Source organism: Tamandua tetradactyla, chromosome 18, assembly GCF_023851605.1.
Source record: "Tamandua tetradactyla isolate mTamTet1 chromosome 18, mTamTet1.pri, whole genome shotgun sequence".
Lineage (NCBI taxonomy): Eukaryota > Metazoa > Chordata > Mammalia > Pilosa > Myrmecophagidae > Tamandua > Tamandua tetradactyla.
The window spans coordinates 8,157,379-8,183,485 of record NC_135344.1 but is presented as its reverse complement, the minus strand read 5'-3'; the positions used below and the strand labels follow the sequence as shown (position 1 = coordinate 8,183,485).

At 36.3% G+C, this 26,107-nt stretch overlaps 1 protein-coding gene across 6 annotated transcripts in view; it reads left to right on the top strand.

The window, feature by feature from the left end:
- The first annotated feature begins 7,606 nt into the window (after nt 1-7,606).
- C18H18orf63 (chromosome 18 C18orf63 homolog) overlaps nt 7,607-26,107 on the top strand; it is a 54,824-nt gene continuing 36,323 nt past the window's right edge. For 3 of the 6 annotated variants that reach the window (XM_077135237.1, XM_077135232.1, XM_077135236.1), the window contains exons 1-7: nt 7,607-7,671; nt 10,236-10,405; nt 11,952-12,030; nt 13,637-13,693; nt 17,079-17,190; nt 19,721-19,762; nt 21,173-21,249. In XM_077135237.1, coding sequence (XP_076991352.1) covers nt 10,272-10,405; nt 11,952-12,030; nt 13,637-13,693; nt 17,079-17,190; nt 19,721-19,762; nt 21,173-21,249 — 501 coding nt within the window. In that variant the 5' untranslated portion in view covers nt 7,607-7,671; nt 10,236-10,271. The other 3 variants (XM_077135233.1, XM_077135234.1, XM_077135235.1) reach the window with 3 other exon arrangements.

Here is a 26,107-nt window from a genome sequence, read left to right as displayed (position 1 = left end):
AGCCTATCCGAGAGGTCCAACTCACATTTTTTTTCCCATATAAGGAAATGGTGCCAAGCTTACGTCAGAGGCCTCCCCCCCCACCCCCATTTCGGAAGCAGTCTGGGCTGGTTTTGCAGCCTTTTGTTTAGTAAATTTTGTTTTCCCCACTCCACACCATTTTGTTTGAAAACTGATCTTAATTTTATCCTTACATGCATAATGTACAATGACTCTAGAGCCAAACAGAGCTTACTCATCTTTAACAAAGCAGTGGTTGATTCTCAAATTTCCTTAAGTGTTTATGAGATGCATTCCCATACAAGGAGGACCCTTTTAAGGGACCCTTGCTATTTACTTCTAGTTCCCCTCTCTATGCTTGAGGATGACTAATTACTTTCTACCCAGAAATACAACTTTAGACATCCAATCTCTTCAAATTTCAGGCCAAGTGGATGCTGAACCCCAGCCCCAGCCCCTACTTAGAACTTATCATTATAGTTCCAATTTCTATATAAAGATCTGCCTCTTCTCTGGTAATCTTTCTCAGAAATGACTTTCATCTTCATGTGGGATTTTCCTCACCACAAAATATGACCTAATCCTTGCATGTCTCAACAGTTTAAATATAGCTTTAGATAATACAAAATCTTAATAGTCACAAAAATAAAGACATAGAGTCAAAAAAACTGGTGGATGGAATTCTTGAGAGCATTCTTACACATCTTGAATCCCTGTGAGATAAATGGCAACTCAAGTATATCTCATATAACTTAGAAACTGAATGAGCCTGATCACAGGCTTGTAATCAAAATGTATTCTGTGAGGAAAGTTTTCATCTTGGATGAAACTTTGACAAGTCTCATGGCTTTCTTTACTAATTAAAAATACATAACATTTTATACATACACAAGAGATGCAGCACATGCTTTGAGGCATAATGAACAACAGTAGACCCTTCACTGGATTTGGGGACTACGTGCCCTTCCCATATTCTATATCCCATCCTTCTGCCTCCCCAAGGTAATTACTATCCTGAATTATGTTAATCACTTCCTTGCCTCTAAAAAAACAGTTCAACACATGTTTATATCAACAAACAATATATTATTTAGCTTTGCTTGGAAAACTATTAAGCTTTGTAATCATGAGATTACAGTAGTCTTCTGGGACTTTTTGTCTCCATTCAAAATTATGTTTTAAATTTATCCATTTTGAGAAGAAATTACAAAAGTAACATACAAGAGTGTCTTAGCAGCATTATTCATAATAATCCCAAACTCGAATATAATTGTCTGTAAACTTTATAAACATAAATTGAAGTATATATGCACAATGGAATACTCTACAGTAATTAGTGTGAATAATTACTGCTGTTCTCAGCAATATGGATAAATCTCAGAAACAAAAAGGAAGCTTGACCCAAAAAAGTTTATGTTACATGATTTCATTAACATAAATTTTAAAAGCAAGCACAATTAATCTATGGTGATAGAAATCAGGATGGTGGTTACTTTTGAAGAAATGAGTAAGTGACTTGGAGAGGGTATGAACAGAACGTCAGGGATGCAGGTAATGTTCCTTTTTTAGATCTGGGTGGTGGATATACTAGGATGGCAACTTTTTGAAAAACCATCAAGCTATGATTCAATCTGTTTTAATTTTAAAAAATTCATCCATGTTGTTGCATATAGCTATAATTCATAATTTTTTCTATGCCATATAATATTCCATTCTGTAAATAATACTTCTCCTGCCAATAACATGAGTATTTGTGCTTTGTAGCTGTTTTAGTCAACACTGCTGCTACAAATATATTTCTTGGTGCCCATATGCAAGAGTTTACTTAGGGGAAGGTTACATAAGGAATAAGGAATTGTCCAGTCTAAGGGTATATGAATATTCAACTTCAGATGATGTCAGATGATTTCCCAATTTCATTCCTACTTTCCAACAGAGTATGAGAGATCCTATTCCGCACCCTTACCTACTCTTGGTATTTTGTCAATGCTATGGTATCTCACTGTAGTCTTAGCTTAGATTTCTTTGATAACTAATAAGGCTCAGCATCTTTTCAAATGGTTTTGGGCCATTCCTTTTCTTTTCTCTACAAAATGCCTATTTACAACTTTTGCACTTTCTTCTATGGAACTATTTGTCATACACTGATTTATAAGAGTTCTCTATACAATCTTAAAACTAATCATTGTGAGGACTTCCGGAGAAGATGGCGGCTTAGTAAGACGCGCGGGTCTTAGTTCCTCCTCCAGAAAAGCAACTAAAGAAACAGAAACAATACAAAACAGCTCCCGGAGTCACGACAGAGACCAAAAAAGACAGCGTACCCCATTCTGGAACGGCTGAATGGGTAGGGAGAATCCACTGCTGTGAGATACCCGAGGGGTGCACGTTTTCCCGGCTGGGGTGGCTGGCGTCTGGGGTCCCCTCCACGCACGTGGCTCCCCGGTCTGACTGGGAACATTGGATAGCGGGGCCCTCCCGTCACGCTTGGCGTCTCGGGCCAGCTGGGCAATTTGGACCGGCACTCCCCCAAGCCACGGCCAGCGACCCCCGCCTCCACGCGCGGTTTCCCGGGCCGACTGCCCCGCAGACAAACGACCGCCATGAGCGCCACCTACTGGGCAGGAAAAGAAAAACAGAGCCCAGAGATTCCACAGAAAAACCTTTCAACCAGCTGGGTCCCACACCCAGGGAGATCTGATCAAATGCCCAGACACCAGCAGAAAATAATGGATGACGCTCGGAAAATTGAAGATATGGCCCAATCAAAGGAACAAACCAATAGTTCAAATGAGATACAGGAGCTGAGACAACTAATGCTGAATATATGAACAGAAATGGAAAAACTCTTCAAAAACCAAATCAGTAAATTGAGGGAGGACATGAAGAAGATATGGGCTGAACAAAAAGAAGAAATAGAAAATCTGAAAAAACAAATCACAGAACTTGTGGGAGTGAAGGACAAAGAAGAAAAAATGGAAAAAACAATGGATACCTACAATGGTAGATCTAAAGAGACAGAAGCTACAATTAGTGAACTGGAGGATGGAACAACTGAATTCCAAAAAGAAACAGAAACTATAGGGAAAAGAATGGAAAAACTTGAGCAGGGGAATCAGGGAACTGAATGACAATATGAAGCGCACAAATATACGTGTTGTGGGTGTCCCAGAAGGAGAAGAGAAGGGAAAAGGAGGAGAAAAACTAATGGAAGAAATTATCACTGAAAATTTCCCAACTCTTATGAAAGACCTAAATATACAGATCCAAGAAGTGCAGCGCACCCCAAAGAGAATAGACCCAAATAGGCGTTCTCCAAGACATTTACTAGTTAGAATGTCAGAGGTCAAAGAGAAAGAGAGGATCTTGAAAGCAGCAAGAGAAAAACAATCTGTCACATACAAGGGAAACCCAATAAGACTATGTGTAGATTTCTCAGCAGAAACCATGGAAGCTAGAAGACAGTGGGACGATATATTTAAATTACTAAAAGAGAAAAACTGCCAACCAAGACTCCTATATCCAGCAAAACTGTCCTTCAAAAATGAAGGAGAAATTAAAACATTTATAGACAAAAAGTCACTGAGAGAATTTGTGACCAAGAGACCAGCTCTGCAAGAAATACTAAAGGGAGCACTAGAGTCAGATACGAAAAGACAGAAGAGAGAGGTATGGAGTAAAGTGTAGAAAGAAGGAAAATCAGATATGATATATATAATACAAAAGCCAAAATGGTAGAGGAAAATATTATCCAAACAGTAATAACACTAAAAGTTAATGGACTGAATTTCCCAATCAAAAGACATAGAATGGCAGAATGGATTACGACCCAGCAATACCACTGCTAGGTATCTACTCAAAGGACTTAAGGGCAAAGACACAGATGGACATTTGCACACCAGTGTTTATAGCAGCATTATCTACAACTTCAAAGAGATGGAAACAGCCAAAATGCCCATCAACAGACGAGTGGCTAAACAAACTGTGGCGTACACCTACGATGGAATATTATGCAGCTTTAAGACAGACTAAACTTATGAAGCATGTAATAACATAGATGGACCTAGAGAACATTATGCTGAGTGAGTCTAGCCAAAAACTAAAGGACAGATACTGTATGGTCCCACTGATGTGAACCGACATTCGAGAATCAGCTTGGACTATATCATTGGTAACAGAGACCAGCAGGAGTTAGAAACAGGGTAAGATAATGGGTAATTGGAGCTGAAGGGATACAGACTGTGCAACAGGACTAGATACAAAAACTCAGAAATGGACAGCACAATAATACCTAAGTGTAATGTAACTAGGTTGGAACACTGAATGAAGCTGCACCTGAAATATGGTTTTTTGTTTGTTTGTTTGTGTGTTTGTATCTTTTGTTTTTGTTTTTTTCTTTTTCCTTTTTATATATATATATTATTAGTATTATTATTTTAATTCTCTTCTCTATATTAACATTCTATATCTTTTTCTGCTGTTTTGCTAGTTCTTTTCCTAAATCGATGCAAATGTACTAAGAAATGATGATCATACATCTATGTGATGATACTAAGAATTACTGAGTGCATGTGTAGAATGGAATGATTTCTAAATGTTGTGTTAATTTCTTTTCTTTTTTTTGATTAATAAAAAAATTAAAAACAAAAAAAAACAAAAAAAAAACTAATCATTGTGGATTATTTGTGTTGTAAATACCTTCTTCCAATTTGAGGCCTGTATCTTCACTTATTTTGTGTTTGAAAAACAGAAGCTTTTAAAAAACGATTACAGAAAAGATCAAATATACATTCACATTCAACAACTATCAACTCATGGCCAATTTTGTTTCATTTTTACAGCAACCCTCTTCTCCCACTGTGGATCATTCTAAAAGCAAATCCAAGACATATCATTTCATCTGTAAATATTTCAATATATATGCCTAGGAGATAATGACTGATATTACCATAGTAATAGTCACATCTACAAAATAATGATTCTTTGGTATAATTATATATACCATCACAATTCAAACTTCTGATTGTTTTGTATGTGATTTTTAGTTTATTTATCCAAACCAGGATCCAAATAAAGTCCATACCTTTCAATTGGCCAATACAGCTCTTAAATCTCCCTTGATCTATAGGTACCACCACCACCACCACCCTTTCTTCCCATTACAATATATTTTTTGAAGAAACTGGTCATTTATCCAGTATATGTTCTCACAAATGTCTCAGGCCTTAAACCTCAGAGTTATCAGTCTCCTTGCTTTCTCTCTCACCATGTATCCAATCTGTCAACAAATCTGTCAGCTCTTCCTTATAAATATATCCAGAATTCAATTACTTCTCAAGTCTTTTACTGTTCTGTCTTAGCTTACCAGGGTTGCTATCACAAATACACATTGGTTGGTTTCAGCAACAGGTATTTATTTTCTCACAGTTTTGAAGGCCAGAGTCCAAAATCCATGTCTCAACAGGCCATGCTTTCTCCTAGAGTCTGTAGCATTTTGGTGTTGGTTTGCCACAATCCTTGGGGTTCCTTGGCTTGAATTTCTACCTCTATCACATGAAGTTCTACCTCCTTGGTCTCCTCTTATAGTTTTCTCTGACTGATTTTGTCCAAATTTTCTCTGCTTTATGAGGACTCCAGTTATATGAATTGAGGCTGACCCTCATTCAATTTCGGCTCATCTAAACATGCTTTTTGAAGATCTTATCACAAATGAGTCCACATTTAACACGTTCAAAGGTCCTATTTACAAATGGAGTCAAAGTCACAGGAACACAGACTAAAACTTGAACATAAATTTTCGGGGGTCAGTGTCAGGTAGGCATGATTCTGGGTACGTTATGATTAAGAGAGGAATGGGTTGATGGGACATCCCCAAGAGCTGAGCTGGAGGAATCCAACTTATTGAGGATACTGATATGACTGAAATCCATAGGGAAGAACAGCCATTTCAGGACTCCCACTCCTTTGTGTGTCCCACTGGAAAACAAAATCTGAAACAAACCACTGTTAAGTATATGCTTCTAGAGTCTTTGCATGCACTAAGCCTGTTCACAGTTGAGGATATCTGACAATGAATTATACCAACCTTCTCTTCCATTAGTTAGGGTACAGTACTGAAGTTACACAGAGTAAATGAGTATCTTGATTCCCCTCTTTCTCAATCTTTGGAGAAAGTATTAATGTTTTCGTATGGCTCCCATTTCTTTTATTTTGTGTCAGTAAATAAACTCTTGGGAAGCAGGTATCTCATTCTTTCCTAAGTCAATTCAAGTTTTAGAAGAAAAAAGCACTCATTCATTCACTTATTTTTACCCTGCCTTTTTCAAAAAAGAGTTCCAGTTGGCTTACAGAAGTTCATATAGTATGATAAAAATTGAAAGACTATAGAAAGAAATCAAAGCAAAGGAAAATAAGAATGGTAAAATAAGACAAAAGAAGTGTAAAGATTGGAAAAAAAGATGAACCAACTTTCTGAGAGTTTATCATCAGCCAGTCTTTCCAAACATTTCATGTACATTATCTCATTTAAGCCTAACAAGAACACGCTGAGCTAGCTACTATTACTATTCCCATGTTGTAGATGACTGAATAGTATAGCTATGCTGAATATCTTGCGGAAAGACACAGGCAGTATATACCTCCAGAGCCTGTGCTATACTGCTTCCCCACGGATTTAAGATCCATAACGGACACTTAGTGTTTCTCTTCTGCCAGGCACTGTGAATGCACTTAACGTACATTAGCTCCTCTATGGTATTAAGGGGTATAGGAACACCCCAAGAGGCAGTGCTGTCACGGTGCCTGCTTTGAAGGTCATGAACTGCAGCACAGCGAGGCTGTGTCCTGCCTAAGCTACCCCGCTAGAAACTGGCAGGCCAGGCGCCAAATCCAGGCAGTCTGCCCCGGCGCTAAGCAACACTCCGTCTCCTGCACGTTTATGGATGCATGTCCTCGAGCCTGCGCGCCTGCAGAAGGTGGACCTCACATCAAAGTCGGCGTGAGCTCCATGAGGGCAGGCGATGCTGTTTGCCCATGCACACAGTAGGCGCTTAGCAAAACTTCGCCAAATGAATGAGAGGCACCTGTCAAGCACTTGCACCAACATTTCTCTCCACATCCCACTTTAAGAAGGGCAGGCATGGGCGATTCCGTACCATTAAAGCACTTCCAGGAAATGAAGGGGGAGGACAGACATACCTGCAGCGTGAACGTGTCGTTTCTCGACGCCAGACACCCTGCGAGCACACCGGTCTTCGTTTTTCTCTGATCGGGTTTTCAGCTCCCTCCCAGCTCTTGGCTCAGAAAACCTAGCTAGCCGCCTGGCCGGCGCCAGGCACTGGCGGTTTTGCTGGGGAAATTCCAGGGGAAGAGCGCTGGGTCGCAGAACATGCCGGGAGCCTTGGTCGAGGGCGCTGAGGCCCGCGCGGCGTGCCGAAAGCGCCGTTGAGGGCGGGAAGAAGGGCTGTGAGGAGCGCCGGCACGCCACGCCGAGAGCCTTGGCCTAAGGCGCTGAGGCGCGCGGGGGAGGGGGGCGCTACTCAGAACGCTTCCCAGGGCAGGACCGGAAGCTGTGGTTAGCGCGGGAACGCGGGGTTTGCTGGGAGCCTGGGCTTAGAGCGTTGAGGAGCGCGGAGGGTGCCAGGAGCGTCGCCGAGGGCGGGAAGAGAGGCCGTAAGTAGCCCGCTGAGGAGCCAGGCACAGAGGCTAGGGCCGAAGGCGAGGTCGGGGCCTGGCCTGGCGGCGTCGGCCTTAGGGGAGCCAGGGCACAAGCATTCTCCATGAGGAAGAAAGCTCGTGCATCTGCGCTTCCAGAGGCATCAGCTTCGAGGGCACCGCTTTGACAGGTTCAGAAGTCACTGTGCAGATGGTATTCCCACCGTTAGGAAGCGGTCTGGGCAGAGAAGGGGTGCGAGGGAGCAGGTCCGCCTGGGGCGCTACGAGGCGGGCGCGGCCTCGGGCAGGAACTGACGCGGCGGGACTGCGCGGGGTTGACTAGCGCTGCTTGGTTTTTCGGGTCACGGAAGAAAGTGTTCGCAGCATGGTTTCCAATGTCTGAGGCGTTTTATTTTCTCAGCAGCAACTTATGCAATCACCCTTTTGTTTTAGGGTTCACTGTGTAGTGTAGTTCCATGGCTGTTTTCTTTTAATTTTTATTGTTGCCATATACACAGTCCAACATTTCCCCTTTTAATTAATTCAGATGCGTATTTCAGTGCTGGCGATCGCGTCCATATAGACTCACTTTTCAGTGTCGGTATTTAAGATCTTGGCTATGTCTCCCCCGGGTTTCCTCCGCTGTTTACAGGAACGTGTGTCCGGGTGGGGTGAGCTGCCTTGCCTTGGGCCCCCAGGGTCCACGCCTGGAGCGACCCCCGAGATCTGAGGGGCGCCGGGGGGGGGGGGGAAGCTCGCGGGGTGTAGACCCGCTGGAAGTGCCTTAGACAGCGGCGCGCCGGCTTGGCGGCGTCTGGGACCCCAACGAGCCCCCGAATTTAGGCCCTTCTAGGTACCACCACAGTGTTTGGGGGTAACACGTACTCCCTGCCCTGCTGGGGATGAGGAACAAAGATGGATTACGGGGGCGGGATTGTACTGGAGCGCTTCTCTGAGCAATCTTGATAGTGTGTCCAGATAGAGTGATAAAGCTTTGATCCGGGCTTTGAGTTTTGCCGTGTACTTCCTATTCTTATGCAGTCCAGGAAAAGAAAGCAAACTGCTCTTCGTCTCTTCAAGTTTTGCCAGTTATCAATTCAAACTGTTTTTTAAAAAGATAATTCTCAATAATTGTAAATTATGGCCTGTTGCTGTTAGATCAGTGTTGTTTACCTATAATTTTCCGATCAGTGAATCTTTAAAGACTGACAGAAGAAGGGAGGAACTGACTGCTCATGGGACTTTCCTGGGCACCTGGAATCTCTGCTATAACATATTTAAAGGAAAAATGAGATAGTAATTTAGTGGGAAGTGTGTTTTAGAAATAAATGACAGTAATGAATTCACACTTTACCTATGTGTTTGGCCTGTTTTCTTTAAGATATATATACTTGTCCTGGTCCCAAGCCATAATTAAAATTTTATATATACCTAGTTCATTATTGATACCCTCTACTAAAACATTTCAGATCAAGTCCATTCTAAGCAAAATTGTGAAAAGTTGTATTTGCCTTGGAGGTTTCTACTTTTTTGTAATTTTTCATGACAGTAAGCATTTATGTGGGAGAAAGCAGCAGAAAAGCAAAGAGAGAGAAGGAATATGTATTTTCTAATGATACCAGAAATCGTCTTCATTAATTCATTAATACTTTGTGTAAATTTATTTGTATTAATCATTCCAAGGGAATTTGTCTTTTTTAAGGAACCAAAAGGTTCTCTAATGATGGAAATCTTAAGCACTGTGGTTGGAGGAAGATGTATGGAAGCCAAAAGGGCATTGCTAGCATGTCAGATTTAATGACATGTCAGATTTAAGGCTGGTGTTTGTTTAGATTCCTGACTACTTTTCTTCTTAAAGAAAGAAAATGTGTTGATGTTAAAAAGCATAAAGTACTAGCGTGTGAGTTATCTTCCCCTAATGTGTTCGTGCACATCAGGGAACCTGACCTTAAGTAGGTTGCTTTACTTTTTATCTTCCAATTTTTTTTTCCTGTATTAGGTAATATACACTTCAAACTGAAAATATGCCCCCAAATAAGTGTTTTAAAGCCAGATAATTTAGTTGAAAAGGGAAGATTACAATTTGATGACTTAAGTAAGCATTTATTTTAATGTAAAATGAAGAATAATCTTCAAACAAAATAGTTTATAGAGACAGTATGAAACAGCAGATGATGTTGCAATGCATTTTGATGATAAAAATATTATTATTGACATAGTAGATATTTTGTTTCCTGAAAACAAAATGAAGCTACAAATAACCAGAAATTTTAGAGGAAATTTATTAAGTAAACTATGTGGGAAAAATGTATAACAGAGTTGAAATTTAATAAACAGTAGTTGTTTTCTGCATTATTTGTACTCAAATTACTCTGTTACAGAACTACTGGTTTAAAATTCTAGATTAAAATTGGAAAATCTTGAAGGTAAAGTGTTAATAATATTTAACTTCTGAGGTTTGCCAACTAATTTATTTTTATTATTTTATTCCAACACAACATCAAATATTATGTGGTGGGTTGGTATTGAAACCTTACTGGTAAGACAATTTACTATCTTTTTATTACTATTTGTTTTTAAAGGCCTGGTTGCTGAGACACTCAGTCAACTGAACAAATATGAATGAGTCTAGGCAGCAGTCACTGTTCTTCATCATTCTTCCAGATTTACAGAAACTCTGTGCTGTAAGGATAATATTGAATAATGATGTGGCAGAAACTGAGATTAGGAGTACACAAATGAAGATGTGCAGGTAAAAAGTAGATTTTATAATTAAGGCTGTTTCTATTTTTAAGATCTGTAAGAGATATTTTAGAAATATCTTATTTAAAGCAAAATATTCATTCAGTCTGTGAATATAATTTTTAAATAAAGGAATTTGATTTTGTTCTGACTAGGTAAAATGAAATATTTAGAATGGAACTTAAAGTGCTTGAGATGGAGATATCAGAGTTAAGTTTTTCTATTTTTTACTTTAAATTTCTACCAATATTGATAAATTAATTCAGGCACTCCAAAACTTAGGAATACTAATTAAAAATATTTATCGAGAGCCTGATGTTTAGGGTACTTTAGGAGATACTATAGAATTTTAGATTAGTATAATTTCTAAATTTTCAGATCAATATAAGATACTGAAGAGTATTTCTCCAAGAACTATATTGAACTATCTGACCCAAGATAGTCTTAAAAAATGGCTTAGTTGAAAGTATAACTCCATGATTACTAAGGACCCACCGTGTATTAGACCCTTAAGTTATTCAAGGCAGTCTTAGACTACATGTGTGTGGAGGTGTATAATATCAAGATTATATCCATAACTGAATTTCTTGGAGAAGAACACTTACAAGATAGCTAGGGGTCAATAATAAGAAAGACACTACTGGGGGGTCCTCCATTTCCTCCCCATTGTATATTCTCCACTGAAGTATGAAATCCCATTCTGGAGCTTATACCTTTCCTGCTAAGGTATAATTTGATTTCCGTTGAGGGCTTAACTGTGACCCCTTTTGGAAATACTAAAGTAAGTAGGAAACCCAAGACTCAGAGGAATAATATCATAGATGATAAGCAGTGCATTTCATATTTTTAGTTTCTTACCTATGCCTCCTCTTTAAGTCACAGAAAGGTCTGAGGCTGGATCTGATAAAATCTATTGTCATTACAACATTTTTAGCATTCTTTATACTTCTTGTCCTTTACCATCTTTTTTTCTCATTTAGTCTTCAAAAGTTCAGTTTAATAAAAATTTGTGAAAATTTAGGAAAAATAAAACACCCATAATGCCACCATTCTAACATAATAACTTAGCATTTTAATATATATCTCTATTTTCACATAGTAGTAAGCAGATGGATTTTGTGTCCTATTTTAATCTGAAGTGTGTACTTGGGACAAAAATGGAGTTTTAAAGAGGAAATTAGATTCACAAATGAAAAAGGTTATGAAACTGATGCAGGGACAAGTTCTCTTAATTTCATCAATATGTAAAACTTCATTATTCTCAAATATTGGCAGAATGCCTTCAGCGTTCAACGTACTATGCTAAGTGGGCAAGTGAAACAGAAACGTGTAACAATCCTTGCCTATAAGAAATTTACAGTTTTGATGGGAGCTAAGTGATTTTTTTTTCATGGGCAAGCATCAGGAATCGAATCCCGGTCTCCAGCATGTCAGGCAAGAATTCTGCCACTGAGCCGCCATCCTACTGCCTGCTAAGTGATTTTTTAAATGACCAGATAAAATAAAAACAGGCTATGAACAAATTCATTTAAAATTAATACATTCCATCTCCATAGGCAATTGCTGCTTCTGCACGAAGATATTCTTACATCACCTGTATCTGGAATATTAAACCAAATTTGGGTGGTGATGGCGGTTAGTATTATCTTTAATATTTTATGGAATACTATGACCAATTACTGAGGGCAATATTGATAAGCAATAATTCAGATATTAATTGTAGTTCAAATTGAAGATGGCTTATGAGGACAAATCACACTGTGTTTTAGTTTGATTGAATCTTTAACAGACTTTAACTTTAATATGCCTGATTTTTAAAAGCTATTTTCATGTTTCTTTTCACATTTCATTTTCTCTGTCATAAATTGTAAAATAAAAACTATGAATGAATTAAAGGGGTTATGGTATAATTTTTCAAGATAACACAAGTGTGCCTTTTTCTCACATTTTATTCTTTAGCATTACACCTAATATAAAGAAAGAACTTTCTTATTCTACCAAATCTCCAACATTTAAAGAAAACTAGATAAACATTTTTTCTTAATTTGGAGATTTTATTTTTTAAAATTTTTCTGTACTTAATAAAATTAGAATGAGAAACATATTTTCCAATGCTGTATATAACTGGTAATGATTATGAAGTACCAAAAATATTTCCAAAAATCACATTTTCCTTTGACTTGTCAAAGATCTTTCTGAAAATCATGTCATCTTGAGATTTTAATTCCTAAGAACACAGTGAAATCACTGTTTATTAACAATACTGATAAGCCATCAAAGACCTTCAGTTTTTCTATTTTTATTCTAAGTCTTTATTATAGGTCCATCTTTTGTCTTCTTATCCTTAATACAGTATTTAAGAGAGACAAATTATTGATGAATAAAGTAAACACTAATACCTCTCTTGGTTATATCCTTTTTTTACTAAAAATCTGTATCGAACAAGGAGGACATTGTTTTAGAGGCCTAGTAAATTCACATATACTGCGCTTAGCAAGAAAGTAAGAAGAACATAATCATTTATGTTTAAGAAAATACGTTTTCCTTTTTTTTCTCACAAAGGCAATACTTGTAAAAAAATTACAATAATATGTAAAGAAGAAAATAGGATAATTATTTTGAAATTTGCCTTTTATCTCCTGGATATCTTGCTTTGCCGGTACATAGAGCTAGCTACTTCACTTTTAAAGCTGCAAAATATTTCAATTTATGTTAGTCTGTGAGATTAACAATGATATCTTTTTTTTTTTTTTTTTTTTACATGGGCAGGCACCAGGAACCGAACCCCGGTCCTCGGGCATGGCAGGCAAGCACTCTTACCTGCTGAGCCACCGTGGCCCACCCAACAATGATATCTTTTAAAATTTGTATTTCTTTAATTGGTGAATTGGCACCTTGGCTTTTTTGAACTTCATCTTGATTTTTCATTTAGATCCATTTTTCTTATTCATGCTAAGAATTTCTTGTATATTAGTGTTAAATGTTTATTATATAAAAAAAGTTTTAACTTTTCCTTTATATGATTTCAGCATCCATGTCACTTTTAGAAAGGTTTTCTCACCTGGAGGATGTACCCACAGATTCCATTTTAAGGAGAGAATGATCATTTCTTGCATCTCCAAGGCATAGAAGTTAGAATGATAGCCTGATTCCGTGCCCTCTGCTGTATAAATTCTTAAATGTATTGCATTATTTAAGAATATATTTAAGTCCGTTTTATATGTATGGATTTTTATTATAGATATCCTTTTATAAAACTGGAAAACTTAATGGCTATCTCGAAAAATATGGAGCTAAGGTAAGTTTTTAAAAGGATAATAATTCCAGATGCTGTTTATATTGAGTTTGTTCAGTTTCTTTTGTTACCAGTTAAAAACTGGGACATATTTCTCTTAAGTTATTGCTATTCATGTGAAAGAGCTCAACAATTTTTTTCCAAACAGTTATTTTATGTGCATTTAGTATAGAAAGAGGAGAAGCCGAATTTTTGTTGGATGCTTTCTTGCAGACGTTTTCTGTGGCATAATCTCATTTATTATATACGTCTTCAAAGAAAAGAATCCCCCTGTTTTCTACAGATGAAGAAAATGAAACCCAGAGAGTGAAATTATTGTCTATAAGCACATAACTAATAAATGGAAGAATAAAACATTGGTTATATTCTACATGGTGATGAGCTTGTTGATTTTGGCTAAAAGAAAAATGAATGCGTGGGGTTGAGGATTTCTCTACATCTCAGTTCATCCAGTTAGGACCCTTGGCTAGAGCTCACTTTGTTCCTGTATATGGAACTCTGAGGTACTCTGTCACTGGTGATTTTTAGCAACCTGTTCAAGCATTACTGCTGGCCTCTGTTCTAGATCTAATGGTGTTCTGGTTGAGGAAGTTTCTGATCATCTGCAAGATGACATATCTTCTTTAGGTTGTAGAATGATGGTAAGGATTCAGTAATATCTTAAGGTGCTTTTCAGTTCCCTGAGAAATCTTTGAATGACCTGAAGGTTGGTTTCAACAATCATTCAGAATCTTTGGAAAACAGTATTCTTTAAGGGCAATGAGGAAGCACTCAAATTCATTCATTTTGCTGAGATGAATCTTTAGGGATTTAAGAATTCTGATTACTCTGAATAGGCCATTTGTGAACTATGAGAAACACATTTTCAGTATATCATTCACCTGGAGCTAGAACCTATGTGTTTCAGTGATTATCACCTCCAGAATTCTACCCAGCTTTAATTGTAGAATATATCTACAATTAAAATGGGAAAGAAGTTCTTCTAAATAACAAGTTACTAGTCTAAAGCTGGATGTAGTGTTTTTTATTTTTGTTTTTGTTTTTATCTTCTTTCATGAAATGACCCAGCAGAATCACGATAGTGGTGACCCTGTGCTGCCTTACTATCCTGTTCTTGGAGAATTTAATCTTCTTATTAATATTCTTATACAGAATTTAAATTTGTATTGTTTTTGACAATAGTCATGGCAAATGTTACAAAAGGAATAGATACAATGTGATTTTTAAGATGAATTCTAAAGATCAAGAGTTATTTTCTGGGCATAAGAATAGGTAGCATTTTAGTACTGGTTTGATAAAAGAATATTTCCAAAAATACCATCATTTTATATATACTTTTGAATTATACAAAAATAAAGAAAATAAGAAAAACTATACACTAATAAAAATACTTAATTTTTTTACTTCATCACTTCAGGGTGTCCTAACTCCAAAATATATATGTATATGTATATATATATATATATATATATTTTTTTTTTTTTTTTTGCATAGCCAAGCACCAGGAATCCAAAATATTTTAAATCTGTTTCTAGTCTTATCCTCCTTCTACTTATCCCAGTTCCTTATTCCTATTAAGTAAATTTATTTTGCAACCCTCACCAGTCTTCCATTCCCTCTATTCTTTGTTATTTATGAGCTTTCTTTCAGCTTTACTTACTTTCCTTCTCCATTAAGCATTCATAGTTATGCTCAGTTATTCTTTTTATGCATACTTTTTACATAATAGTAATCATAGTCAACAGATATTTATTGAACACCAATAATATTCTTAGTGTTCTACTTATTTTGGAAATAAAGTTGTGAACCAGATAAAGCCTCTACTCTCAGTAGTCTTATATCAGAAAAATTCTCTCCTCTTCAAGTTTTTGGAATACCATGTATAAAATTTTTTGTTATTTCTTTATTAAATGTTTGGTGGAATTCACCAGTAAAGCCATCTAGGCCTGAAGTTTCCTTGTGGGACAGTTTTAAACTACAATTTCAAGTTCTTTAATAAATATAGAGCTGCTGATTTTCACTTTGATCTCTATTATTTCCTTTCTTCTACTTACCTTGGGTTTAGATTTAGCTTCTTTTTCTAGTTTCATGAGATGGAAGCTGAGATCCTTGATTTGAGAACTTTTCTAATATAGAGACATACAGTGCTATAAATTTCCCCCTAAATACTGCTTTAGTGGCATCCCACAAATTCTGGTATGTTTTGTGATGATTTTCATTCATTCACAATACTTTCTGTTTCCCTGTTTATTTGTTTTTGATCTTTGAGTTAGTTAGAAGTGTGTCATATAGTTTCCAAATATTGAGGGATTTTCCAGGGCTCTTTCTGTTAATGATTTCTAATTGTATCTAGAGAATATATGATGAATTGTGTGTCCTGGAAAAAATTCACTAGAAGTCAAAGGAATAGAATTGAGGAGTGACTAATGTTGGGAGACAAGTCTCCATAGAGCTCTCACTTTTCTACGTGTCTTCTGAACAAAAGCAATGACACACTTTTCTTCTGGACTGTGTCTTCAAGGATATTTTGTATAATGAACAACCTTTGAAGTTCTCCCTCCAGAGAAGAGGGCAGATTGTTTCCTGTCCAGTAAGATAAAATCATGACTCTTGCACCTCTCTCCCTTCCAGTACTCTGTCCTGAAAATTCTAGCTTCCTTGGCATGCCTTGATTCCCAACTCTGTCCTTAAATCAGGGTGACTATTGGGCTGTTCCTAGCTCTCCCTTCACTACACTGTAGCCTGGAAACCCTCCGTAATCAATAAGCTGGGGTAACCACAGCGCACCTTGTTTGTTTCCCACATCTCTGGGATTGTTCTTCTTTATTGCCTGATTTCCAGTGTCTTGTGAACCATTGTTTTATATTGTCTTTCTAATTTTTCAATCATTTCAGGCCAGAAGATTAATTAGGTCCCTGTTACTTCTTGTTGCTCAGAAGCAAAAGAGCTAATTTTTAAAAATTAGTTCTGTGCAAATAGAGCTATTCTACTAGGTTGCATGTATTTAATTTAGTATTTTCTGATGTTCAACTAGAGTGAACAATAGTGAAAAATATTGCAAGGTAGTTCTGATCCTGTTCCCTTTATATGGAGCAGAATGCAAAGTTTAAGATTCTGAGTGCATGAGCTCCATGGGTTTAGCCTTATTGGGCTAGGGCAGGCATGTAGAATTTGGCCATTAAAGCATGCCAGTAGTCATGGCTGTGAAGTAAATATCTTGTAAACATTTATCTGTAGACCAGATAGAGTTGCTGTAACAATAACTGTAATTAATATTCAGAATAGCCCAATTTGTTGGATGGTAATCTAAATATGTAGACATTTACTAGTTGATAAGGACATACCATTTGCTATAAATTTCCTGTATTTTGTTCTTAAATATTTTTAGGCACAGGCTCCACAAAGAGTAATTCCTGTCATTCTTCAAAACTGCCTTTCATATTCACTCACTGCTAGACTTGCTCCAGCCTGGAACAAAACTGGCCATCTTCTGGTACAAGGTAACACTATATCCTTCAATCATGAGGCTTTCTGAACTAGATTATTTCTATGATGTTTATCTGTTTTTAATATCAAGATAAATCATTTTTAGGGTACAGTTCTTTAAGCATAGCCCCAACCAAACATTTTTAAGCAAGACCGCAACAATATAAATGCCATCTTCTTGTTTTAGGATTAAATCCAGAGGCCTGTTGATGTTTCTTTTTAAAACTTCAATTATTTAATATTTTCTACTTTTAATTACATACTATTTTATATTTCATAATAAATATAAGTTCTGAAGCATTGTAATATAATGAACACAAGTTGTCAATATTATTGAAACTGAAAAGTTATCCTGAATTTTATGTTTATCATCCCTTGGTTTTTTTTTTTTTTTTTACATGGGCAGGTACAGGAAATCGAACCCAGGTCTTTGGCATGACAGGCAAGAGCTCTGCCAACTGAGCCACCATGGCCTGCCCTCATCCTTTGATTTTTAAGAAATAGTTTTGCCACATATACATGTACCCTCAAATTATGGTTTTTTAGTTTTGCTCATTTTTTGAGCTTTTTAAATGAATGTCATACTATGTGTCATCTCCTGTGAGTTGAATTTTACTTTCAACTGTGCTTCTAAGATTCATCCTTGATGTTGTGGTTTCTTTAGAGCATTCGTTCTTACTGCTGTGTAATGTTCCATTGTGCAGATGTCCTACTATATATTTATCAATTCTCCTGTCACTAGAGATACTTGTACATGAGTGTGTGTATGTGTGTGTGTTTCTTTTCAGCATAAACAATAGTTCTGTGAGCATTTTTGGCCATTTCTCTGGTTTACATATGCAAGGGTTTCCTAAGCAGTGACTTTCAAAATGTAATATGAAACAGAATTTACCCTGAACCTAGAATAAGCACTTCCTGCACTTACGTGTACACACATATGTAACTAAAACAAAAGTCCCTAGAAGCATCTTTTGTCCTTAGTATTTATTATGCACTCCAGTTCATTTATCAGTTCAACTGTGGTGTTCTCTTCTGTTTTGTTCTATTTTCCTGCATTCTATTCTGTCCTATTTTACTTTTTACTTTTAAAAAATATGTATGGACCTGATCCATTAAATTGGTTTCAAAAACACCGTTTTAGGATTTATAACTGGCATTGGACTTGCCAGGTTGTATGTAATGCATGTGTTCAATTTTACAAGATAATGTCAAATTACTTATGAAGTTAAATGTGTTAAAATTTTTATTGCTCCATTGCCTCAGTATTCTTCCTTTTTGCGAGTTTTGTCAAGGACATCTTATTGTGTTGTTAATTTGCAGTTACCTGATTACTAATCTTTTCTGATGTTTATGGGTAATTTGTGTTTTCTCTGTTTGTTTTTTTTTCTGTTTATGTTTCTCCATTTTTTATTAGACTGTTTTTTTCTTTGTCCTTTGATTTGTAGGAGTTCTTTATATATACTACAAAGTAATTTTTTGTGGATTATATGTATTCAGGTCTATCTTTAGGTGTATCTTACTGTAGAGACATCTGTCTCCAGATCTAGCATCCTATTGGGACCTGTCCCAAGGCTATTCTGTGTGTTTGTGTTTTTGTTACTGTTTTCTATTTGGTTTGATCTTTTCCCCCCTTGAAGGTTTTCCTTACTTTCTTGCAAGCCCGACTATACATTAAAAAGTATGTAGTTGTATTTCATCAGAATGTAGATGTTTTCAGTATGAGGGCCTCTCAGGGTTTCTAGTCTCTCACACCGCTGGAACAGTGCCTGCTGGGCTACATGTACCAGAAGATTACTGTGTAAGCAGCTGCCAGTCTAGGCTCATTGGTCCAGATTACTGTGCACCCTTTGATAGTACAGATACTTAAATCTCCTGCAGAGACGACTAAGCATCACCACAGGGATACAGACATTAACTCCTCATTGACATAGTCAGAAAGCTACAAGGTAATTGCTGTTGTCCCTTTAGTCTTAGGAACAGAACTAAACTTTTGTATCTGATTAGCATATTTGTAAAAATGAATGAGCGAAAAAAATGAATGAGAAAATATACTACTTTTCTATCTTGATTTTAATTTCTGACCTATAATTTCCCTTTTTATGTTCTATCATTAAATTATTTTGGCTCTTTTCCTTACTTCTCTGTACTTCACCTTAATACTAATTATGAATAGTAACTTTGTCCCCCTCACTTACAGGCATATAAACCTTTCATGTTAACCTACAACTTCTTAAATCCATAGAGGAGGAAAATCCATTGTAGATCGTGTCTTCGACATATTCTCATTCAATTGGATCTGACCAGTGTCTAAGTATTTTATAGTAGGAGATAAATATTTGAGGGTGGAATGGAGTATTTCTACCTTCTAACTGAATAGATAGTTTATAGTAATCATGTTTTGCCCTGATCTATCATCAGATATTCCTTTGTATGATAACTTCATTTTAAAGCATTTTCCTTAGCTTTGATGATTTAATATAGTTATATTTATCAAGTATGGTCTGTGAGTTATAATAATATGGCATATTCTATGAATTTTTTAAGGAAGAGACTTTCTTTCTCAGATGGGAAAGCAAAATGCTGTTGGTAAGTAAAAACTTATATGTAAGTAGATTAAAAAGCATTAGTATAATTAACAATTGTTACAAACAATGTTACAGATTGTTGAGTTGTTATAGTCTTGATGATTAGATTATATCAGAATTTGATAAAATATTATTGCAGTCAGAATTTCCACCTTGGAAATCACGGTTCAAAATATTTATGCTAACTATCTGAGCAAAATCTCACTCATCGTAATTGAGAGAAAAAGCCTATACTTTGATTTTCTCTACTTTAAAATTATGACTCTGAAGGAGTTTAATTCTGCAAGCCTTTGTATTATATAGCTTCCAGAATCATATCAAATATTCTTCGTTACTGACATTTATAATTCTTTATTTTTATAAGAACATGATTCTTTTTCTCCTTAAAAATGATTGTCTAAAGGGATACAGATGATCTAAAACAGTATACAGTTTATGGTATATTATAATCTAATTTTTTTGGTCTAATCTAATTTTTAGTTGATATGCATGGATGTATTGCTGGCAGTTTCCAAAATGGTAGTTCACAGATACCAGATATGTAGAAATCCTGAGCCCACGGTAGACAATATTAATTAATCTCGCAGTTTTCCTCAGCATTTGGGCCTAGCCTTAAAATCCTGACTTTGCATCTGTAATCCACAGTTATTCAATATGATTAACAGTTTAGGAAAGCAAAATTATCCACTCCTATCTTAGAATTTTTTTTACTTTTATTGAAATGTAATATACTGCAGAAAAAACACACTAATTATAAGTGTATGGCTTGTTGAATTTTCACAAATAAACATTCTTGTAACCAGTTCTCAGATCAAGAAATATAATGTTACCAGTATCCTGGAATCTTCCTCATTCTTTCTTCCAGATACTACCATCAACCCCACCCGCCTCACCCCACCAAGTTAACCACTATCCCGACTTGTTAGACATACTTTCAGTTATGAAAAAGCAAAGAAGTTACCCCAGAATTCAAGGAGATCTGGAATATATCTGCCAGTATATTTGAAGACATTTGTTATTTAAAGGACTACTCTAGTCAGAAGTATGGTAGGATAACTCTCTGGATTTTGGAAAGGACAGTCTCCAAGTTTTCACATATAATAGATGTCAGATTTGTTTGTTAGGTTTTTCTTCTTAGCTTTATGATATCTCGTTTTTCTTGTTTTAACCCCACCACCACCACTATACACACGTGTCTGTGTTGTTTCATACTTTTATTTTCTTTATATACCTCAGCCACACATTGCCAAATTTTATATGGTGATTATTTAAATTTTGCCTTGTGTGAAAAACTATTATTAACTTAGTTTCTGACTTGAATAAGTTACATAATTTTTGTTACTAAAATACTTAATTTAATAGGGTAGAATGATAATTCTGGACAATTCACAATTAAATATTTTGTTTTCAGTATTAAACATCAATGTAACAGAAACTCAAGTTTGTCTGAGTATAGAGGTTTGCACAGTTAGACTGCCACCACCTGAGGTACTATTTGATTTCTAAATTTGCTTTGCTACATTTACTATATATTTACTATTATTATTTACATGCTATCAGATTTCGGTTTTTAACAAGAATGACGATAGGAAGGTTGTTTTAACAGAATCTGTATTAAGAAATGCTTTGTATATTTCTGTTGTTCTAAATTTGTTTACTCGAAGAAAACATCATCTGTCAATTTAATATAGATCTGATTATGTTATTCCCTTACTCAAAAATATTTTTAGATGGCAATCAAGACTCTGCAAACTTATCCTGCTTTAGCACCCACTTATTGCCTCTTCTGTTGCTTCCAAATATTAAAATATAACCTCCTCCTCCTCAACATTCTGATATCGTTTTTGTTTTTTTTTTTATCATGGGCAGGCACTGGGAATCAAACGTAGGTCTCTGGCATGGCAGGCAAGAACTCTGCCTGCTGAGCCACTTTGGCCTGCCCCAGTATCATTTTTTGCATCTGTTTTTTACACGCAACACTTTCTGCCTTATTAATTGAAGAATATGTCTTCTATTTTGCTATCCAGTTGCATCTAGCATAGAAATTACACATTAATGGTCACTAAGTAAATGTTATTTTCCTTCTCCTAGCCCACTGGTTTTCAGTGAGGTATAATATGGGGAAGAAGAAGAGCGATTTTGCTCCCCACAAGACATTTGGCAATGTTTACTCCCCACAAGACATTTTGGATTGTCACAACTGTAGTAGAAGGGGGTTGCTACTAGCATCTAGTTGGCAGAGGCCAGGGATGTGTACCCTACAGTGCTCAGGAGACTCCACACCAAAGAATTATCCAGCCCAAAGTGTTGTCAGTAGTTTTGAGGTTGAAGAATCCTATTTCCTAGGCATAGGACAAATGACTTGCTGTGTTTGAAATGTCCCCTCTGTTTGCTATACACATCCTACTCATCCTTTTAGTGTCAGCTCAAATGCTATCTCCTCGAGTAATTTATTCCTGTTTAATTTTATTACCTGCTAAGTTGAAGCAATGGACAAATAAAAGATGAATAAGATCCATCCTGCTCTCAAGAATTATGTAATCTAGTAGGGTAGCTGACCTGTGTATAAATAATGGTAATGGATGGCAGGGTATAAATATTTTGGACTAATGAGGAAACTTCCCAAGGCTCCTAAACCCAGTGTAATCTCCCACCCTCTTTTAAACCCTCATGCTATTTTGAACCATTATCATATACTTATTTGTATTTTAGAAATATACTATTTTTATAATCCAAATTTTGTTTTATAATTAACTGCTTAGGACTGAGACCGTGTATTAGGCTCTTTGAATTGTCTATAAATAATATTCCACACCTGAGTTTTGAACCAATTTAAAGACTGATAGAGTAGTAAGACATATGAAGATTTTTTTAAAACAACCTTTATTGCTAGCATGGTAATACAGTTTCCTGGTCACAGTGAGACACTTGAGAGTGAAAGGGATCATTGACCTGATGGGATGCTGCCCAACATGCATGAATGGGATAGATAGTCATAATATTTTTTACTAATAAGAAGAGACAGATATTGGAGAATGTGGCTTATCTGAACTGTAGTATTGGGAATATTTTACTTCCACCTCCCCCCATTTATGGCAGTTATAGGAAACCACAGACCCTCCCTTGAGAAATTGAAGAAAAAATAGAACACAACTCTTTGCCAGAAGGCCAGCTGCCAAGAGGAAGAGGATGTAATTGAGCCAAGCATTTCCATTTATTCATCTCAACTTTACTAGCCAAATAAGTCACCCCATTTGCCCTAAAATACAGGGGCAGAGAGACAGCAGGAGTAGGTGTTAGAACTCTGTTGACATGGAAGGAAACATCTGAAATGGGAAAGATAATTTCCTCTCCTCTGCTCAACATTATACATTCTAATACTTGCCAAATTAAATCGATTTCCTAAATTGTAATTATCAGTTCCTCTGAATCTCACTCTTACTTATGTTTTTGAGATACATTTTTCACAGTTTCACTACTATAAAAATCTATTTCCTATCTGTTTCTGTTCCTCCAAATTGTAATCTCCTTGAGAGTCTTGAGCCTTTGTATTCCCCATAGGGACTAACAGGTAATAGGATTGAATGTTGCTCTTATCAATATCTAGTATTGGTTATTAGAGCAGATGGGGGAAATAAGTGTGAGGAAGGGAATGCTTTGGACACTCTCCCCTCCAATTCATCCTGTGTACTTTTATCTCCCTTTTTTGAAAACCTCCCTTGGCTTCCATTGTCTGTCTGATGAAATCCAAACTTCTTAGCTTGGCAGAAAAGGTCTTTAGCAAACTGACCCAAACCAACTTTGTATATAGCCTCATCTCCCACCACTGCTCCTCAAGTAGCCAAACTACCAATTTTTTCTCAAAAGTAATAAACACTTTCATACTTCCATATCTTTGCTCATACTACTTCCTAATTTGTAGTGCTCTTTCTTTGCCACATCTTCCCACTCATCTCTTAAGGCTTACCTCAAGGTACATCCTCCTGAGAAGTCTTCCCCAACTGTCAGAGCTCCTCTCTCTCTTTATGCTCCTGGCTGTATTTGCCATACATTATTGCCTGTGTAAATATCTCATTAAACTGAGACATCTCAGAGGACAGGGTCTATGTTTTAATAACCTTTCAATCTAAGGCAGCCTGCCCTGGTGCCCTATCTCTCCTAAATATTTTTGGAATGAATGGAGGGTTGAGTGACGTAGAAGACAATTTATATATTGAACTTGGTGACCTTTGTTTCTAAATTCTATTCAATTTAATACCTTTTGGGCTAGAAATCAGAGTTTTCTAAATCCTGACCTTTAATTCTGTTTAAGCAAATTTTAAGACAGTTTATCATAATTCATTATGGGATTTCAGCCCTTATTTTTAGAGTTTAAATGTCTATCAGAAATTCAAGAAGTATTTGAAATAATATTTTACTCATTTATCAAATTCTAGACTATGTTAAAATTTAAAATAATACTTTCCTGAAAGTCATGAAGTGTTCACAGAGGAGTGTATATGTATCAGCTACTATTTTACTGGTTGCTGCATTGAGATTGTAATTGAATCCATAGTTATAGGAAGGATATATTCCAGAAAAACATGTCATCTGAATCTATTTCACTTGAAGATTTAATTATATTGAAAATTTTGGAAATGGACACCTGGAAAAAAATTTGTATTTATTCCACAGACAGCTACTTATTAGGTATCATTATGTATTTGTGTAAGGTACTAATGAAAGAAATATTTTTTTCCTTCCAGAATGTTTTATCTAGGTCAGAAGAAAAGGCACACAAAAGTTACACGAAGGGAGTATTTACTGAGCACTGGTTAATATTCACACAAAAAATATTCATCTTAGGCTTGGAATTCTACTATTTTATATATATGTATATGTGTATTTTATAGATATTATAACTATCTTAAAAGTCAAGAAACGGAGACCCAGGGAGATTAAATAGCTTGCCCTGGGTCATAAAGGTAGGAGGTAAAGAGAGTTAGGGTGTAGAGTTTATCCTTAGACTATTCTTTCTACTACACAGTCTTCCGTCTCCTGGTCTGAGTTTCTGGTTCAAATTTATATGCTCTATAGAGCTTGCAGAAGTAGAAACCTGGTACATATTGCATCAAAATGCAATGATTAATCACAGTATTTGGCAATATAATATCAAAATTGGTGTATAAGAACTCCACCACTTTAGGTGTTCAGAAAAAAAGATGTCTGAGTAAATTCAAATTTGAAATGTTTGGCACATTTACACTATTTCTTACCCTTTTCCTTATTGAAGCCATATCCTGTCTTGATTTTTCTGAAACTACTTTTCCCAGAATCTCCTATCCTTCCTTCACGGATCTTCTTTCTCCTATCATACTTTAAATGTTGCTCTTCCCTCGGCTTCCATTTGCAGCTCTCTTTTCTATTCCTTAGCAGATTTACCCATTCCAATGGCTTTAGCCTAAATAGTGTATACTGACACCTGCCAAATGTTTTTATATAGTTGTACCTCTCTGGCCTTTCTTGAATATCTTCATATGACTGTACTAAGCACTCAGGCTCAGTTATTTCTAAAATTGGGCATATTTATTTATTGCCCTTCCCAACCCCAAAGGAGCGTACCTCCTTTTGTGGTTACGCTTAGGGTTACAGACATTGACAGCCAATGAGTTACCTAACTTTGGGGTCATCCTTGATTCTTCCTCTTCCTCACTTCCTATGTTCAATTAGTTTTTCATAGCCTGCATTCTCTAAAATCTACTCTCTCATTTTTCCTCCCTATTTCCATTGCTCTAATGAAAACTCCCTTCCTCTTGCTGGACTAATAAAATAATCTCCATATTGAACTTAGTCTCTAACTCTTCCCCTGAAGTGCCAATAGCATTCTCTTTCTAAAACAGAAGTCCCAACTTAAACATCTTCACTATCTCAACCTTACCTAGAAAAAATAAAGTTGAAATTATTTATGTTTGGCATTTTGAGGAGGAAGTCATATTTATTGCTCCTTGTTATAATGGTTTAACTAGGGATACCTTATAAATATTTAAGTAAGTAAATACTGTCTTAGTTCTAGAGCTTTGCAATCTCATGTGGTATATAGTGAGCAGTTAGGAAGTTTGCTAGTCTTTATAATAATCTGTGTTGAAAAGGACATATATATAGACAATAACTGCTAGTGCCATGGAGATCCCCGTAGTGATTGGTCTGAGTTTCTGAATGATGTAGAAAATACCCAGAAAGATGTAAAGTCAGAGGTAAGCCACGGTGGCTCAGCAGGCAGAGTTCTTTCCTGCCATGCCAGAGATTTGGGTTCAATTCCTGGTGCCTGTCCATCCATAAAAAAATAAAAAGGAGAAGATATAAAGTT